We start from the raw sequence: 19,652 nt of genomic DNA, 5'->3' as shown, positions 1-19,652 counted from the left end.
AAAAAAGATCTCTTGGAACTTAAAAAAAATGGGATATTTGAATTCAAAATTCAGGGAAGAAAAGGGAACAAATGGAAGATTGATAATAAACACATTCTTAAAAAAAAAAAAAAACACACATTCTAGAAAAAAAGAAATGGTTCCTGAGCTGACAACTCTGAAGACTGCATATTGAAAGAAAGACTACATATTGGAAAAGTTTCTGAGTTTTAGTTTGGATTGATAAGAAAAGGTACACTGAGACATACATTCTGGCTAAAAACTATAAACTCTAAAAAACCAAGAGGAAATTTTTACAAGAATCCAGGCAGAAAGAATTAAGTTTTTAACAAGAGGAAGAAAAAAGATCAGAGTAGCATCAGACTTCTCATGGGCACAGCTCAAGATAGAAAAAAAACGAAAACACATATTCTCTTAGATAAAGGCCTGCAGCCTAAAAATCTTATTCTTAGCCAAGCTATCATATGCCTGATAGGGTGAAAGAAAGATGTTCAAGGATAAGCAGGAACTCAGAAAGTACATTACCTGAGTGCCCCACCAGAGGGAGAATACTTGAGCAAAAACTAATCTCAAACAACCAGAACAGAGACCTCATGAAGGCAGAGGATGAAAACAAGGAGGAGGAGTAAAGAGAGATGAACTTGGATATATGTGTATTTAATGGATAATATTAGACTGTCTGGGAATGTGAAGTATGAGTGCTAAATAAAGATTCTGGAAACAGACAAGAGAAACTTTAAGTAAAAGTCTAATATGTACTAAATTATGCCAACAAAATCTAAGAGCTATGGTTCATAGAGTTGGGAACAACCTAAGAGTATTCAAAAGATCTTCCCCCTTTGAGTAGAAGATGGGAGAATTATGGCATGGTGGTGGAGGAAACCATAGTCTTATTAGGAGAAATAGATCTTAATCTTGCTTACATATGAGAGTTCATATGTGTTTTAGTAAGAGCAGAAAAAGATGGTAATATTTAATGACATTTTTTTAAAAAAAAAGGAAAAGCAGAGTCCTCAGATTTTCAAGGAGAAAAAGTGAATAGCAATTTTATTGAACCAACAAAAACAATTATTGTCAATGAAATTATCAGTCATTATACTAAATGAGAATGGACTGAATTTATCAACTGAGATGTTGGCTTATAAAAACAAAAGATTGCTAATGGCTATTTGCAAGAAAAAGTTGAAAGGAGTATGAAAGACCCTTTACAAGTGAAGGCAAACTCCTAGAAATCAGGATTGTCAGCATCACATATTCCTAATATTAAATACAGTACATAGAATAAGGAACTGTGTATGACAATAAAGGCAAAATCAATGAAAATACAAGCATAAACCTGTACACACTAGACTAGCCACTAAATCCATAAATTGAAACGTATTAAATTCAAGGAGATGTAGATCAAAATATAATTATAACAGGAAATTTCAACAGATAATCTCTCATTAGGCAGATGTATCTAAAATGAGTAAGGACATAGATACATTAAAAAATATAGTCAAGGGATCCCTGGGTGGCACAGCGGTTTGGCGCCTGCCTTTGGCCCAGGGCGCGATCCTGGAGACCTGGGATCGAATCCCATATCAGGCTCCCGGTGCATGGAGCCTGCTTCTCCCTCTGCCTGTGTCTCTGCGCCTCTCTCTCTCTCTCTCTCTCTCTCTCTCTCTCTCTCTCTCTCTCTCACTATCATAAATAAATTAAAAAATATATAGTCAATATACATGTAATGATGGACTAGATAAGGAGAAACTCCTGCCTGTATTAAATGTAAGTATGACACAAAACAAACACATGATTATACCAGTTTCTGGGTGGATAGGGAGTGGATACAGAGACAGGTCAAGGTCATTATCCTCAACTTACAGTCTAGTTGAAAAAAATAGATGAACAAATACATTTTGGCCTGATTGCTGAACTGATAAACTAAGCACAAAATGCTAAGAGAACAAAGAGGCGCAGACACAACAAAATGCAATGATTTAAAGAGAGAATTGGAAGTAAAGAATTCTTTACAGTAAATCTTAGGAAATAGATGGAAATTAATACTGAAAGTAAAGTTATCAGTAGCACAAATTGCTACCATGTCACCTGAGTAAACCAGTAATTATAAAGTTTATAATTTCCCTGAAGAGTTCTTAAGGTTGCTCGTCAGAGTTTGTAAGATTGAATAATTCATGTAAATTTTGTTCATCAGTAGCAGGCAGGAAACTACAGATGTTACAATTTTCTGTAGATGTAAAACCACTGAAAGAATTGTTCTCTCCCCTCTCAAAATTGTCATGCAACATTATTGGTGGTATCAATAACTTTAATAAACTCTTTAGAAGCCGAATAATAAACCTTCTGGGTGTAACGTAGACTCTTTTACAGGAATTTGCTATTCCATTCGGTAAATTCACCTTTTCTTACAAGAAACCAGTGCAACATTTTTGTAACACATTTTTCATTAGTAATCTGAAGCTTCATAAGCAAACTATGCTGGTCCAGTACTTTTCTTATCTAGGAGGAAGTAAACATCTCTAAGAAGAAATTTATGTCCATGTGAACTGACCAAAAATTACAATCTCTGGTTTCCAAGATTCTAAGAGAAATTGATATTTCGGATGACTGCAGTTTTTTGTACAATTTCAGAACAAATTTCAATACAAAATCAAATTTCACTTAGTTTTCAGTAATACAGTTCAAACAAACAGGACCTTCTCAGATACTCTGCCACAGAGTGTCACTTCCTTCAGATTATTTAGGTTTCCAGTTTTGCCATTTTGTGGATTGAGTTTATGAAATTTATTGCATATTTTATAAATACATAAAAATTTAGAGAAAGAGAACTTTAGATTTCTCTTTATCAGGATAGATTATAAAAAGTAACTTTCAGGAGATTTTAGAGGGGGAATAATACACAAATCGTACTTCAATAACACACCAACAGTGATCTTTCAGCAAAATTACTTATTTCCAAACCTATGTTTTCTCATATTTAAAGTGAAAATAATTTCTACTTCATAAGGTTGTCTTGAGCAGGAAATGAGGTAACTGCCTAGCCCTGCATAATGATTTCGTTTATCCAAATTAATGGTCAATGCTGAGGTTACAAAATTTTGAGGATTCTGTGTTTTAAAATTGGTGTTTACATATGAGTTGTTTTTTTATAGGGGTTGAACTATATTAACTAGACTTTTAGAAATTAGAAAAAACTGACTCTGTTGATTTTAATTCATAGAGGGGTGGCTTATCATGAGTTCAGCAAGTTGAAATAATAATTGTAACTAATGTATGCATTCCATTAGATCTTGTATCCTGCAACCTTGCTAATTCATTTATTAGTTCTAGTACCTTTTTTTGTAGATCCCATTGGGTTTTTCTACATAGTGTTGTCTGTTAATAAAGACAATTTTACTTGTTTTTCTACCTAGATGTCTGTTTTTACTTGTTTTATTGCACTGGCTAGAACTTGAAATACAATGTTGAATAGAAGCAATGAGAGCAGACATCTTTGTCTTGTTTCTGATCTTAGGAGGAAAGTATTCACTGTTTCACCATTAAGTATGATGTTAGCTATAAAGTTTTCCAGTTGAGGGAGTTCTTTTCTACTTTTTTTTAAATTTTTTTTTTAATTTTTAAAATTTATTTATGATAGTCACACAGAGAGAGAGAGAGAGAGAGAGGCAGAGACATAGGCAGAGGGAGAAGCAGGCTCCATGCACCGGGAGCCCGACGTGGGATTCGATCCCGGGTCTCCAGGATCGCGCCCTGGGCCAAAGGCAGGCGCCAAACTGCTGCGCCACCCAGGGATCCCTCTTTTCTACTTTTACATTGCTAAGAATTTTATTAGATGTTGGGTTTTGTAAAATATTCATTCTGTACTTATTGAGATAATCTTGTGCTTTTTCTTTTCTTTTTTTTATTCAAATGTCAAATGTCAAACTCATCTTGCATTCCCAGGATAATTGTACTTTGTTATGATGTATTATCCTTTTTATGTATTTTTAGATTCTATTTGTCAAAATTTGTTGAGAATTTTTGCATCTATGTTCAATGAAGATTATTGGTCTATTGTTTTATTTCCCTACAGTGTTTCTCTCTTGTTTTTGTTATTAGAGTAATTCTTGCTAATAGAACAAATTGGGAAGGATGCTGTTTCAGTTTACTGAAAGAGTTTGAGTAGAAATTGGTATAGTTTTTTTTTTTTTTTTTTTTTTCATTAACTGTTTGGTGGAATTCACCAGTGAAGTCATCTGGGCCTACTGTTTTCTTTGTGGGAAGTTTTTATTTACTGATTTAATTTTTTATAAATATAGGACTATACAGGTTCTTTTTTTTTTTTTTTTGAGTATGCATTGGTAGTTTGAATCTTTTGAGAAATTTGTCCATTTCATCTAAGTTGTCTATTGGCAGGAATGTTCATAATATTCTCTTATGCTTTTAAATTGGAGAATCTATATTGATGTTACTCTCTTATTCATGATACTGGTAATTTGTGTCTTTTTTTTTTATCTTACTCAGTTTGGTTACATGCTTGTTAGTTTTATTGATTTTTCTCTTCTTAATGAAGATCAGAGTAAGGTGAAGGAGTATGCAATATGAAGGTCTAGGAAAAGGTAGAGGAAACAGCCCTTGCATAGTATCTGGAAGCGGAAGAACTTGGCATTTTCAAAGAGAATAAACTCTGAGTGGGCAAGAGGAGGAGCATGGAGAGCAGTTATGAGGCTATTGTAATACTAAAGGTCAGAGACGGATGATGACTACTTACAATGGCTAACAAGATGGTGTGAAGTGGTTAGATTCAGAACATATTGTGAAGAAAGAGCAAGTGGGCCCAGCTGATGACTTGTGTGTATGGCTCCATATACAAGAGTCATAAATGGAGTCATGGAGAAGAGTCATAAATGATGCTTAGTCTTAGCCTGAGTTATGTGGTCAGTGGTATCTTTGTAAAATAGGGGAGGTTGAAAGGAGCAGATTTGGGCTTTTACAGGGAAGGTGGGATGGAGAAAAGGCATCAAGAGGTTTAATTCTGACTTAGTGGAGAATTTGAATAAGTAGTTGACTCAAATGATGTTCTATTGTATGTATTTTCCATGTTTGCTTAAGTTATCCAGGCAGTTCACTGTTTACTTTGTAAAGATTATCTTTCTAGAGATAGTCAAGATTAAAGAGGCAACTCTTGACAGCTACTTAGTGTATAATTTTCAGTAAAATATTGAAATTGTAATATACTAGGAAATAAAGAAGTGTGTGAATCTTTTTCTGCTAAAGACATTAGTGTGACGTGATTGGATTCAGTATATACTTGATGTTAACAAACCTTATAGAGAAATATTCTGTTTGCAGGTCATGTATGTAATGTGAGTAACCAAGGTGAACTTCCTTATTGAGATTAAAACAGAATTCAGAAGTTACTTAATTTGTACTTTTGTGAAGTTCTTTGCATATAAATCAGATATTTCAGGCAACTCAGGAAGATTGAGCCCAGAATCTCAGACCTCCTTTAAAACAGAACATGATACTAAGTTCAGCCGAAGGAGAACTGATAGAATCATTCTGATATCCTTTGTAATAGAACCAGAAGCTAACTTCCAGGAGGAGAGGGGTTGAGACTCTATTTCGAGAAATGATACATGGGAGGGAAGCCACAGTGGTCTCCCAGAAAATAGTCTCAGAGAGTGGCTAAACTATTAAACTAATCTTTCTTAATTAGACTAAGCCTTCATTCAAGTCAGGGTAAAATTCTTTCAGCCTTAAACTAAAGTAGAATCATAATAGACTACACTAAGAAATAATAGAAAGTTTGAAACTTTTATTTTTATTAAATGTAATAAACAAAATGTAACATGGATTTATTAAGTATCAGCAATGCTGAGTGGACAGGGACTTTGTGTTATTCATCACTGTATTCCCAGAATAAGCATAGTGGGTATTCTGCTGTTTTTCTACTTGAATATGTAAATTAATGAAACCTCATATTAGAAAGTATGGCTTATTTAGTGATTTTTTTTTAAAAAACACATGTCTTCACTAGGGGGTGCTGTGTAAGCATCCAATACTTTGAAAGTGTCATCTTCACATTTATTTGCTGAGAAATTGGATTTCTAAATCACCTGATTAAAAGCTTTCATTTGCTTTGCTTTCAAAACAATATTTTGGTATTGGGTATAGTAAAATTCATGAAATTGAGTAGCTGTTAATGACAGCATTAACACAGATGTCTTTTCTTCTTCCTCTTCAGGAGACTTATGACTCCAATCATGTATGCTGCACGAGATGGTCACCCTCAGGTTGTTGCTCTCCTTGTTGCTCATGGAGCAGAAGTTAATACCCAGGATGAGAATGGTTATACTGTAAGAATTGATTATACAGTGTTTATTTTTATTTCTAAGACATTGGTATCTTGTCATTATCAGTAGTCCACAAGAAAGTTTTTAAGAAGTAAAAATTATAGAGGGACTAGGACATAATTGCTGTTTGGTGAAGAAAACAGCTGAAGCAGGGGAAAAAAGGAATCATCTGACTCTTTCTGTCCTCACCCTTGACACAAGCTGTAACATACAGTAAACCCTGGGTTCTAGAATACACATAGAATTCGTTTTTACATAAAATAGTTCAGTGATTGGCAGATAAATTATTTCATTCTATAACATCATTTGACTATCTAAAACATTATTTGGCTTTATAAAATCAGTGAGCACTGGCAGTCTGCTTTGTAATTCCAACTGGGAAATATGTTTACATTATATTATAAAATGAAGAGATTGCATCATTCTGTTAATTAACCATGTTCACTTTTTTATTGTGCCATAAATACTGCTGAAAAGTTTTCCTTTCTGTCCCATATACACTCCCTCTCTTTAAACAATCTTCTTTTCCCCCCACTTACAGGCTTTAACATGGGCAGCACGGCAGGGTCATAAAAATGTAGTTTTGAAGTTGCTTGAACTTGGAGCTAATAAAATGCTACAGACCAAAGATGGAAAGACACCAAGTGAGATTGCAAAAAGAAATAAACATCTAGAGGTATCCTATATATTCTATGGCGTGTTACATTATCATTTCAAAACTTTTGTATTATTTTGTTAGAACTTACAACTGTCATAATAGTGTATCTGGCTATTATTAAATGTTTCAATACGTAATTTTCCTTTGGCCAGGTAATGAAAACTTTATTTTACTAGAGTATTCACTTTTACTAAATAAGAGGCATTTATAATGTGGTAATTTAAAAGTTATATAAAGAAATAATAAAGTCTTATTCTGGCTCTAGAAATAAAATTGTAATGGACCATTTAACAATTCAAACTGGTCCAGACTTTTAAAAATTAATTAGTGTTTTAAGAAAGCTAGTAAAATGTTCAAAATTTGAACATGTAATTAAAATGTTGCTTTTTAATTTTAATTAATACATATTAGACATTTTAAAAATTAAATCCTTTCAGCCACATTTACTTCTATACATGTGACAAGGTGCATAATAAAGTGATAACATACTTGGGTAGATGGTCTGCTGTTACTCACATATTAAAGTCAATAATAAATATTTGCCATACATTAAATCACTTTATTGATATACACTTTTGGTCTGAATATTAAAGCTTTTGCCAAAGGCCTATAATTTTTAAGAAGGATCAAATACAGTACAACTGTAAAACTAACATCTATATGGTTCAAGAGCTTCTACATCTGAGTTTCTGAATTTGAAAGCATGTAACATTCCAGAAGTTCCATCATAATAATCAGGCCATGCCACTTTTATTGCATGGAAAATAACTTTCTCTGCTTTTTTAAGCAATCTCATAAACATGCCTCTGATTTTCTGACTCAAATCTGCATTTCCACAATTATTCTAGTAATTACTAGTTTCTGATGCCCTGTGACACTTCAAAAAGAAATCTACCATTTTTCTTCTAAGCTTTGAAAATTTAAAAACTTCCAATCAGTTTACTGCATTATTAAATTAAGATAGATGACACTGAACTTGACATATTAAGAAATTTATGACCATCGAAGATTATTTTGTGTCAAAAATTGTTTTTTAAAGAAATTCGATTTTGTGTTCTGAGTGACATAACCCCGAATTACTACAAAGTTAGATTCTAAGTGTAAGTGATAGTATATATAATGTTAAATATATTTGAATGGCTTGTTAACTTTTTGCAGATCTTCAGTTTTCTTTCTTTAACTTTAAATCCATTGGAGGGAAAGCTTCAACATCTAACTAAAGAAGAGACTATTTGTAAACTCTTGACAATGGATTCTGATAAAGAAAAAGATCACATATTTAGGTAACATAACATGTTTTTGTTCAACAAAATAACCTATAAATAAGTAAAAAATATGCATGCTTTTATAAGTCTTAGTAAATGTGATGATGTTTAAAATAGATTTTTTACTTTAACAAGCATTTTTAAATATCACTGAGGAAGGTCTGGATTTTAAATGCTTTTTTTTTTCCAGAATTTTAGGAAAATGTTATATATGTGAACTAACAGTAATGAAAATAATTTCTGGCTTTAAATAAAATATAATGAAATTTATTTCTAAAAGAGTCTAAAATTATATTTTTGTTAGTGTTCAAACTAGACTGCGTCTTTCTAATTCTTTTTAGATTTCTGATTTTATAAGCTAAAACTAAAAATACATCTTTTTTTCTGAATGGAGTTCAGTACATGGCCACAAAATTATTCACTTACCCACATTTAAAATTATTAAATCTTTACATCCTACAACTGAAGAGATTTTCATATATACAGACCTCACAAGAAATATACCTAATGGCAACTAATTAATTTCATTCTCAGGAAAGACAAGCTAGATTTTACTGTCATCATTTTCTCTGTTAACTTAGATCTTCACTCGAGAAACTTTCCTTTTTTCTTTGATATAACTTAGGTCTAGTGTGTAAATTTGCAACCATGTTTCCTATAGATCCATTCTTATTCATTCTTATTCTCATTTTCTCTTTCTGTATTATAAATATATGTTGATTGTGCATTTATAGTCTGTTCTGAAATTGACATTGCTATAAATATATATAGTTCATATACAGCATTTGGAGATCTGGAAATATTTTTACATGGTCTTGGACTTGAACATATGACGGATTTATTAAAGGTAAGATTTTATGTAAGCAAGCTATAGTGAGTTACATATGTTTATTTGTTAACTAAATATTAATTCATAACTATGTTTATATAAAAGTACCAAGTGCATTTTTCTCCATAACTTGTAGTAGATCTCATTTTAAACTTAAAAACATTTGAAAATTTCTTATTCTAGAAACTTATATAAATTTGAATCTGGCTGGAGTAAACAGCTTTTATTCACTGCCTAAAACTTCATAGAACTCCTTGTACATTTAAGCCCTTAGTTTGTTTTTACAGTTGCTGATCTTCCCATATTAGAAGCATGATTTTCAGTCAAACAAATCAGGTATCAGATTCTAACTCTAATGATTATTAACTGAAATATGTTACTTAAATCTCTTTTTTCAGAAGGAATAATACATGGTTTAGAATTATCATAGAGATTAAATTAAATCATATGCCTAGCACCGTTATAGATACTTTAGGTATGTATTATGGAGTTTGAATAGATGACCATTACCAGCCATTTAGCTGATATGAAGCAGTAAAGCACTATGTCAGATAGTCTCTCTTTAGAAATATGCCCATTCTGTTTAGGTAGTTCAGAATTGGGCTTCACTGTACAATCTTGAAACTTCTTCCTATTTGAGAAATATTGAGTAAAACTAAATGTTGATTGTTTAATATGCAGTTAGAAATTTAAAATATTCTGAAAACATAATTTCTGTCAAATTTTATAAAGCTATCTTTATGTGAGTGAATTAAGTTATAATGATTTTCTTTGGGAAACTGGCTATGTATGTGCTTTTTAAGATAATAATATATATTAAGACACTCATTACTGTCTACCCAGTAGTATAGTTCTATACCTATATATCCTATCCCCTTTTAGAATTGAAAATTGTTTAGGAGGGTAGTGTATAGCTAATTTATGACACTTGCTTACTTCCCTTACTGATGTTTTATTTATATTGAAAGGTGGAATTTTTTCTTTCCTACAGGAAAGAGATATAACCTTAAGACACCTTTTGACCATGCAGAAAGATGAATTTACAAAGGTTAGTATCAGTTTCAAAAACTCCAAACATTCTTTCATAATTTAAGAATTCTGGATGCTTTTTCTACTTTAAAATCCTAGGGGTACATACTATAAATGATCTTTTGCTAGGTTTTTATTAGATATGGTTATGGATACCCATATCTAAAATCTTCTGTTATAGTATTAAGTTGCTTTAAGAACATTTAAAGACTTAGAGTTGGTTTTTTTCCTTCAGATTAATCATGACATCTCAACTAAAACTGGAGCTTCAGTTCTAAATCTGAAATAGTTTTGTAAGAGGTGGCTTTTTGTGTACTTAGATATGGATAAGTATCATCCAGATATTGCCTTTTGCTGGGTTCTCCCAAAGATCAAGACCTATTATTTTGCTATCTAGTATTATTAAGTAACAATTTGAAAATAGCTTGGGAAATATTAGACATACTTTAATAGGCTACCTAAAAGGTAATAATCTTCCTCCATGAACACATTGGAAACTTGAAGTCTTCAGTATTACTAAGTCAAAATAAACATACTACTTAGCTAAGTCCAGGAGAGAAAATTTAGTTAACACTAAAGGTAAAGAAAAATGGAAGACAATCCTTATATAACCACTGATAATATTTTAAGTAATACTTTGAAGGAAAAAATTGTTTTACTGTGGTGGTTTTAGAAATATTATATTTTAATATCTATTTTAATTGCTTTGAGAATCCAGTTTTGCAGAAAAAAATGACTATAGTATATATCTAAATATTTGAATGATGTAACCTTATCAATCACAGTTAAAAGCAAGCCATCTATTTTTCAGTGTTTATTTTTCTAATATGTATTTTTTCAAGGTGTGAATTAATCAAGTAGAAAATTTATCTAGTAATATTACATATTAAATTACTCAAGTATTACTGTCTTGTTGCATCTTAAAATTATTTCTACTTAAAAAAAATTATTTCTACTTAGAATGGAATTACCAGTAGAGATCAGCAGAAAATTCTCGCTGCTCTTAAAGAACTAGAGGTAGAAGAGATAAAATTTGGAGAATTACCTGAAGTGGCAAAATTGGAAATCAGGTAAAGTTAATATTAATATTTAGAATCAGCTGTTCTTAAAAAAGAACTAAACTGTTTAATTTTCATAGTTTCTGAGTCTTTTTACTTGATACTATCATTTTCTCAAGGGAATGGATAGTTCATTTTACAATATATTATGTTCTGAGGTGGGAGGTACTTTATAATATCAATTTTTGTAAAGTTGTTTTACCAAAAAGCAAAACAGTGCATCTCACTTAGAAACATTCTTTTATTTTTTCATTGCATTTTGTTAAATGAACTATATGAGAGCCCCTGCTTTTGATAGTATAGCTCTTATTCTCTTTAAATCATTTTAAGTGTCAACGTTGAAAATTCAGAGTAGTAATTTTTTCACTTAGGGCAATAAGAAAGTATCTCTAATGTAGCTCAGCTCTATTTTCAGCCTATTCTTTAAGAAATTATGTTGCCAATATATAAAGTTTGGTTTCTGTCTTAGGAACTTGTCAACCACTGATTTATAATAATATTAGTAATCTAAAACCTATCTTAAAAATAATTGTATTTGATTTTACTAATATTTTGTGGGGCAATAAATTGCTTAACTTTTTTATTTGAAATAATTAGAGAATCACAGGAAATTGCAAAGATGTACAGGGAGGTCCCAAGCATCCTTTGCCCAGTCTTGCCCCATACTAACATCTTGTATAACTATAGTACAATATTGAAACCAAAAAACCCACATATGTGATATAATCCACATCGCTTATTTGTAGTTCACCAGTTATACGTGTGTTCATTTGTATATATATGTGTAGCTGTATTCAGTTTTATAGCGTGTTTTTTAATGTAACCATTGCCAGTCAGTATACTTAACATACCATTACCATAAAGTTCCCTCACACTACTCCCTTATAGCCACACCCATCCCCCAATCCTTAACAACCAATATTTTGTTATCCCATCTTGATATTATTCACAAATGTTATCTAAATGGAATCCTACAGTATGTATCCTTTTTTGATTGCCTTTTTTTCACGCATCCTAATTCCCTTGAGTTTCATCCAAGTTATATCTTATTAAAATATACTTAAAATGCAGTACTATCTATCATCACTAAAATATCCTATCTAAAAGTAACATTGCAACTATAATAAACATGAATTAAACAAATGATAGATTTCCACACCAGTTTAGAATTTAGAGAAGTTTTCCATAGGATAATTTAGATGATCCAGATTTCTTTAAAAACATTATTGCAAAATTAAATTATTTCTCTATCATCTTGTAACAAGATGAACTATTCAAAATAGTGCCTCATTATTCAAAATAACATTATAACTCTTAAATATTTAAGTGCTTTTAAATATTTAAAAAGATTTCAGTTGCGAGTACTTAAAATCAGCAAACCTTGAATCTCTGTTAATTTTTTTAATCTTTTTAACTTATTGTCTCTGTGAAGGAATATTCTAAGGTCTACATGACTAAATTGGAAGTTTTTTTAATGTAACTTCTTTATGTGATGGCAGAGTTACCTGTAAGAATTTACTTTGTGGAATTTAATGGACTTAAAGAATGTGTAGAATCCTGAATGTTCACTTATTAAAACTGCTGAATTTTTTAAAAAATATAACTGGGAGACATATATTCCAGGAATTTGACCTTGTTATTAAATCATAGACTCTGTTTACATGCTGTTATGAAAAAGGTTTTACTTCCCATTTGTTCAAAGTCATTCTTTAAAGAAGAAATTAGTCATTAAGTCATAAGAAAACTAACAGCAAGAAAAGTTGAACTGATTGATTATAATCTTCTGGTAATGTGACTTCAGCAATCTAGCTACTGATTTATTTTATGATACTTTTTTTCTGTGTGTTAAATTTTCTAAAATAGTCAGTTACAAGAACACATATTCACAGTACATTTACTTTTTCCTACACTTAGCCTTTCTATGTTTGCAGAATTAGAGAATGCAATTTGAAAATAATAACTATTCTGTTAGGACCTTGAGATATTTTGAACCAAAAAAGTAAGCTTTCACCCATATCTTGACATTTCAGCAGTTTCTGTCCAGACCTTTTCCTGAGCCTACCTGACATCTACTCAAATGTATCAAAGGCATCTCAAGACTGTGTCCATTAAGGAAACTATTTCTCCTCCAAAAACAAGAGATACAGAATTTTACATAAAAATATATTGTTCACATCAATTATTTATAAAGATTCTAAAATTGTAAGCTCTAAATATTTAGCATCAGGAGAATGGTTGAATTACATTGCACTAATCTGTTCTGTCCTCCAAATTATTTTAAGACTTAATGTCATGAAAAAATACTCATAATAAGTATAAAGAGAAAAAATAAAATGGAACGTGAGGTATAATGCCCGTTGTATATGTGCATATTAAAAATATTGAAAGAAAATATTTGGTGTAAGAAAATACGCTAGAAGAAAATAGTACCAGTCATTATTTTTAGGTGGTAAGAGTAGTGGTAATTTTAATTTTTCCAGATATTTTTATCTTTTATTTGAAGTACCTTTATTGCAAATTGAACACCAATAAAAAATAAATTTATTATTAAAAAAAAAACGAAGTACCTTTATTGAAGGTATAAATTTTATCCTAATACTTGACATCACATTTTTAAAACATGGCCTGTTGTTTCAGTTTATGTCATGCTGCAGTAAGAAGTAACTTCTAAATCTAAATGATTTGTAATAACAAAATTTATTTCTTTTGAAATAAATTTAAAAATTTCTTTTTTGAGTATTTGTATCATGGCTGCACTTGTAGTGGATCTCCTTCTTGTTATTTTCTGAGACCAGGCTGGAGAAACAGCCCCACCCAGGACATGTTGCTCTTATGGCACAGGGAAAAGAGAGACCTGTTTGTGACAGGAGGTATATTGTACAGCTCTGGGGTGGGGAGTGGGCCGCCATTCACATAGTATGTGATGAATGCGTACTATAGAGTTTACAATTTTTACAACATGCCTTTCAATATTCAGTGGCCCTGAAAATTATGCATCACAAGACAGGTATGTATCTTCCTTTTATTCACTAACACTGTGTACATCTATATTCAAGTGCCATCTCTGTGAAGCGTTACAAATTCTCAATTCCCATTATACAAAGCTCATTATCTCTGAGTTTTAGATGTCTCAACTATAAGCTGATGTTAACATCTATCTTATAGGAGTTGTTGTGAGGAATTAAAAGTATAAGTGTAAAATAACCAGTGCAATACCTTCATGTAACAGATACTTGGATATTGGTCCTTTATTAGTCCTTCTTTACATGTCCCTTTGAATTATGGTATTCTAATTGTGTATGCCTCTCATGCTGAAGCTTGAGATCCTCAATATTGGAGATTTGTTTTCTTTGTATACTCACTATTTCATAGCTAATACATATTAGCTATTCTATAAATATTTTTTAAAGAATCTAGTAAATATTTTGACTAGACATTGAGTAACCCAGTAGAATGAAGTAAATTGCTCATAGTAGTGATTCCTATTTGTTTGTTTCCTCTCTTTAGTGGTGATGAGTTCCTCAACTTTCTTCTGAAATTAAACAAACAATGTGGTCATTTAATAACAGCTGTACAGAATATCATTACTGAATTGCCTGTAAATTCTCACAAGGTATTCTATAAAAGTTTTTAAGAAAAGTATGAGTGCCAAAGAACATTCCAGATAAGTTAATGATAATTCAATAAACACTGATCTGGTAAAAAATAGTATCTTTCATCTACAAAATCATGGAAAATCTAAAGAAGCCAGTTTAATTATTGCTCCTCTATATACTAATTAATTGAAAAACTCTGTATTCTAGCTCTCAGGAAAAGGAAAGTGAGCCAGACCAAAAATTAAACTGATCTGTGTATTGAACTTAATTAACATTTGTTCTTAAAGGGAATTTAGTTGTTTAAAATATAAAGTGACAGGAGACCCAAGTGAAAGTTGAAACAAAACAATGTGTTGAGTGTTCTTAAAAAACCATATCAATATAAAGTTTTTTAATGAAGGAAAATTTAAATAGAGAAAGTGCAAGTGACCTGTAAAAGCAAACTTTTTTTTGTAGAGTTTTTTATGTGATTTAGTTTAAGCTGTTTGTTTATAGCGAAAAATTTCTAATGCACTTGTTTTCCTCTGACTTTTGTATAACACTAATATAGGAGTCATATTCTTAAAACCTCCCCGAATGTATTTGTTCACCATAAATTTTATTATTATTAAATATTAGTTTCCACAAAGTCATATATACATATATTTAGTAAATGTATTTAGGAAACTAATAGGAGTATAAAAAAATCACTAAGTTCTTTTTGGTGTCAGAATTTATCCTGAACAAAAAAAAAATGCTCTTTAGTTATTATAATTTAGTGGGTGAGAATACTGTATAATTCTTGTAGATACAAAGTTGTAAAGAGTCATTGCCCATTCTTTAAAATGTGACTTTTGAAAATATTCACAGATAGTACTAGAATGGGCTTCTCCCCGGAATTTTACTTCAGTTTGTGAAGAGCTGGTTAGTAATGTTGAAGATTTGAGTGAAGAGGTCTGCAAACTAAAAGACTTAATTCAAAAGGTATTTAATGTTTAAAAAGATAAAAATGATGTACAAATAATATGTTAGATGATGAAGCAGTTTGGACAAGAGCAAGTTAAGCTCCCACTAGACAATTGGAAGAAGGAAGGAAGGAAGGAAGGAAGGAAGGAAGGAAGGAAGGAAGGAAGGAAGGAAGGAAGGGAGGGAGGGAGGGAGGGAGGGAGGGAGGGAGGGAGGGAGGGAGGGAGGGAGGGATATAAGAAACAAACTTTGTGGGTCATTCTTATGAATGCAGACTAAAAGAACAAGATCTATTATTTTCACCTTTTAAATTAGCAAGAGAGAATCCATCACCCTACCCATTATTGGTTCTTCACCAATCTGCTATTTTCATGTGAGACTGGTATCACAACCCCTTTCAGAAACAGTTTGGCAAGATGTGCCAAGGACCATAAAAATATTTGTATCCTTCAATAGTTTAATGATTTCCAAATTGTATATATCATAATGGCCTATGCCAGGAGAATGATTTAATGAATTATGGTACACCAGTTTGTTATGATATGCAGCCACTCAAAAAAAAAATAATGCAAATCAAGTATAAACTTGTTAAAGATAGGAAGTTATATTTGTAAAATTTATTTGCATATAAATATGCAGATGAAAATTATGAAAATGACATGTTTATCAGTTCTATTGATAAGATAGATTTTTAGATGAAATAGTCTATTTTCTAGACTTAAAGAGTATGGGCTTTTTTTGTTTCTGTACACATAAGAACTGTGTATCTGGATTTAAGGATAGATGATTTTCCCCCCTTAAAAAATTGGCTATAAAAAAAATTGGCTATAACAAGATCCAAGTTGCTGAAATGGGGAACTCTGTTGAAGACAGATAATAAAGGAAAACACTTTCATGTGGCAAAAGAACTTGCTTTTGATTTCCCCAAGTCTGTTTTAATAAGTATCTTTGGTATCTATAAGCTGAAATGAATGTTAGATTAGGCATTCAATTTGTGCATCTTCAACCATAAGTCATTTGATATTTTCATTAGTATTTTATCAAAGTTCTCAAAATCAATTTTATACGTGTTCCGGGTAGTTTGTCATTCTGCCTATTAACATATGCTTGATTAAAAGGAGTCTTTTTAAAAAGTGAGCAGAAAATTGTGAAGCAAATTTTACAAAATAATAGGGGAATAAATACATTTTATTTTATTTTTTTTTTAATTTTTTTTTATTTATTTATTTATGATAGTCACAGAGGGAGAGAGAGAGGCGCAGAGACATAGGCAGAGGGAGAAGCAGGCTCCATGCACCGGGAGCCCAATGTGGGATTCGATCCTGGGTCTCCAGGATCGTGCCCTGGGCCAAAGGCAGGCGCCAAACCGCTGCGCCACCCAGGGATCCCAATAAATACATTTTAAATGGGGAAATGAGCAATATATCTCAGGACTCTTGTAGAAGATGCCTTCTTTCTAGAGAAAGAGGCATCTTAGAAGTTGTATTATCCCTGACATTTATTCATTCACAGGCATAAAAGTGCCTGCTGTATGTCAGGCAACGGTGCTACACATTAGTCTTCTAAGTATTCTCCTTCCACTTTTGTGTTCCTTTAATCCACACCACTCCTCAAACAAACTTTCTCATACAAAAATCTAATTTTCTACTTTCTGAACTTGTTGACAACCTGAGAATTACAGCACCACTCATCTTTACTACCTTCATCATCTCAAAGAAGGTGAAGGAAAATGGTATTGATTTTACTTAGCATGATATTTTTCATGAGGATCCAGGGGAGATTTGGAAGGACTTACATAGAGATACTTCCTGCAGAGCATCATCCTTTAATGTTTAGTGTAGGAAATTCCCCAAGACATCTTTGCCTCAGGATTGGTAATTATTTGATTTCTTCAAGATGAACTAAAAACATTTGGGGAGTAGGGAAGAAAGACTGAGATGAAATTAGAGAGAGAGAAAAGGTTTTTCCTAAAGGCATGAAATTAAGAAACACTTCTCTAGGGGTGACTTTGATTCTAAAACAAACAATTCAATCAGGTACCATAATATTTATTTTAAAAATGTATACCTATAAGGAGAAATTTTAGCTTTATGTAGCTAAATGCAAAGTCTTCTTTCTTTGGCCTTCTCTACCTTGAATTTATACGTTTCTATATAGGAACCAGCCTTGAAAACACATTTATTGGTTTATAATAATAGCAGATACAGTTCTTTGGTCAGGAAAGTCTTCATTTTGGAACAAGCTATTACATTGGTTTTTCTGGATTAGTCTTAAATAGTAATCACCATAATGAGATTTGATTTAGAGAACTGTGACGGCTTCCAGATTTGGGAGTATGCTATTATGCCTGTTAAACTTAGTCTATTTCAGTTTACCAATAATAATTGAAGCAAATTTAAAAATATATGAGATACCATAGATGTAGGTGACAAAGAGAGAGGGTAGGAGAGGTCAAGGCTAGACTTTAACACCACATCACTCTCTTTCAAAGCAACACACTGACAGGCTCCTGTCAGAAAGGGTCATGCTAAGTAATTGGTTAATAAAAGGAATGGCTGTCTCAGGATTCAGTAAATGGAGCATCAGTGTCAAAAAGGAATCTGTTACTGAATGAAGCCATTTGGAAGTTAGGCCAAGAATACAGTACTAATGAGATTGGCATTGAAGTCTGTTTTCTGCTGTAAATTTAAAATTAATTTTGCAGGCTTTTTAAATTAAATATTTACACTGTAGATTTTAGGAGTAGTTATTCTTGCTAATGTTGAAAATATTTATGTCACCACTCCAGCCCAGGATGTTTCTAGTATATATCACTCTATAAATGTGCTTGATTCTTTTTATCTTTTGAGGATCTTTTGGCTTCTCCTCATTCTCCCTCTTATGCCCCTCCCCCATGAACTATCTATCTTCCCCTTTTCTTTTTCTCATACATACACATACACACAACGTACACACACGAGTTGGGGGGCCTTCTCTTTAGCAACAGAGTTCTATGTGTATTTAGAAACTGACTGGGCCATGTACTTTCATTGCTGAGAAGTCCTAAAAGAACCACTTAAGTTTTGTTAGTATTTGTTCCTGCAATTATGTTTAAATAAAGGATTAAACTTCTAGCAGTAGCATCAAATCTTCTAGTTTCTGTTAAATTTCATGTATTGTAGGTATGCTACAAGAATGGTTCACTTTTTTAAAGAAATCATTTGATATTAATATAGAAGGGAAAATAACAGTTGTCATTGCTTGTAGGTAAAAATAGAAACTTTCACATTCAAGGAACTTTATCTCCTGATACAAAAACATGATTTTAAAATGTAATGATCTATGAAAGCATTTATTCTTAATGTGAAACTAATAATTTACTATAATGGGATCCTAGGGGGAAAAGACTGTCTTTTAAGATATGTGTTCACTTTAAATCTTCCATGGGAATCTTTCATTGGCTGCTTCTACATAACTAAATTAACATGGATATTATATTTTTTAAAATCAAAAATATTTTGTGTACTGTACATTAACTCTTTTCATTTTCTCGTACTAAATATTAGTTGCAAAATGAGCGAGAAAATGATCCAACTCATATCCCATTAATGGAAGAAGTATCTACATGGAATAGTAGAATTTTGAAGAGGACGGCTATTACAATATGTGGATTTGGGTTTCTTCTTTTTGTTTGTAAGCTAACTTTCCAGAGAAAATAACCTTAATGTTTGTTTTGAGTGATGTATGTGTATATCTTACTCAAATTATCTACAAATGTTGCTTTTAACTATTTGTGGCACAGTGTAACTACATTATTTGCTGATACTCCATAGGAGAAATTATGATAGCATAGAGCAGAAAGTTTCTTTAGAAAGTAGTTTGTCAGTTTGAGTTAAAAATATAATTTGTTACATTTTATGTTAATTTTGATTAAGCAGTAAATTATAAGTGATTCTGA

The 19,652-nt window shown here is 31.7% G+C and overlaps 1 protein-coding gene across 1 annotated transcript in view; it reads left to right on the top strand.

The window, feature by feature from the left end:
- ASZ1 (ankyrin repeat, SAM and basic leucine zipper domain containing 1) overlaps positions 1-19,413 on the top strand; it is a 51,889-nt gene extending 32,476 nt beyond the window's left edge. Inside the window, exons 5-13 of the mRNA XM_055314727.1 lie at positions 6,227-6,338; positions 6,877-7,011; positions 8,152-8,276; positions 9,030-9,105; positions 10,079-10,135; positions 11,077-11,186; positions 14,682-14,787; positions 15,620-15,733; positions 19,261-19,413. Of these exons, the coding sequence (XP_055170702.1) occupies positions 6,227-6,338; positions 6,877-7,011; positions 8,152-8,276; positions 9,030-9,105; positions 10,079-10,135; positions 11,077-11,186; positions 14,682-14,787; positions 15,620-15,733; positions 19,261-19,413 (988 nt within the window). The remainder of the gene's footprint in view (positions 1-6,226; positions 6,339-6,876; positions 7,012-8,151; positions 8,277-9,029; positions 9,106-10,078; positions 10,136-11,076; positions 11,187-14,681; positions 14,788-15,619; positions 15,734-19,260) is intronic.
- Positions 19,414-19,652: the final 239 nt, after the last annotated feature.

This window comes from Nyctereutes procyonoides, unplaced genomic scaffold, assembly GCF_905146905.1.
Source record: "Nyctereutes procyonoides isolate TBG_1078 unplaced genomic scaffold, NYPRO_anot_genome, whole genome shotgun sequence".
Taxonomy (NCBI): domain Eukaryota; kingdom Metazoa; phylum Chordata; class Mammalia; order Carnivora; family Canidae; genus Nyctereutes; species Nyctereutes procyonoides.
Note: the sequence above shows the minus strand (reverse complement) of the source record. Positions and strands in the feature narration are given on the sequence as shown.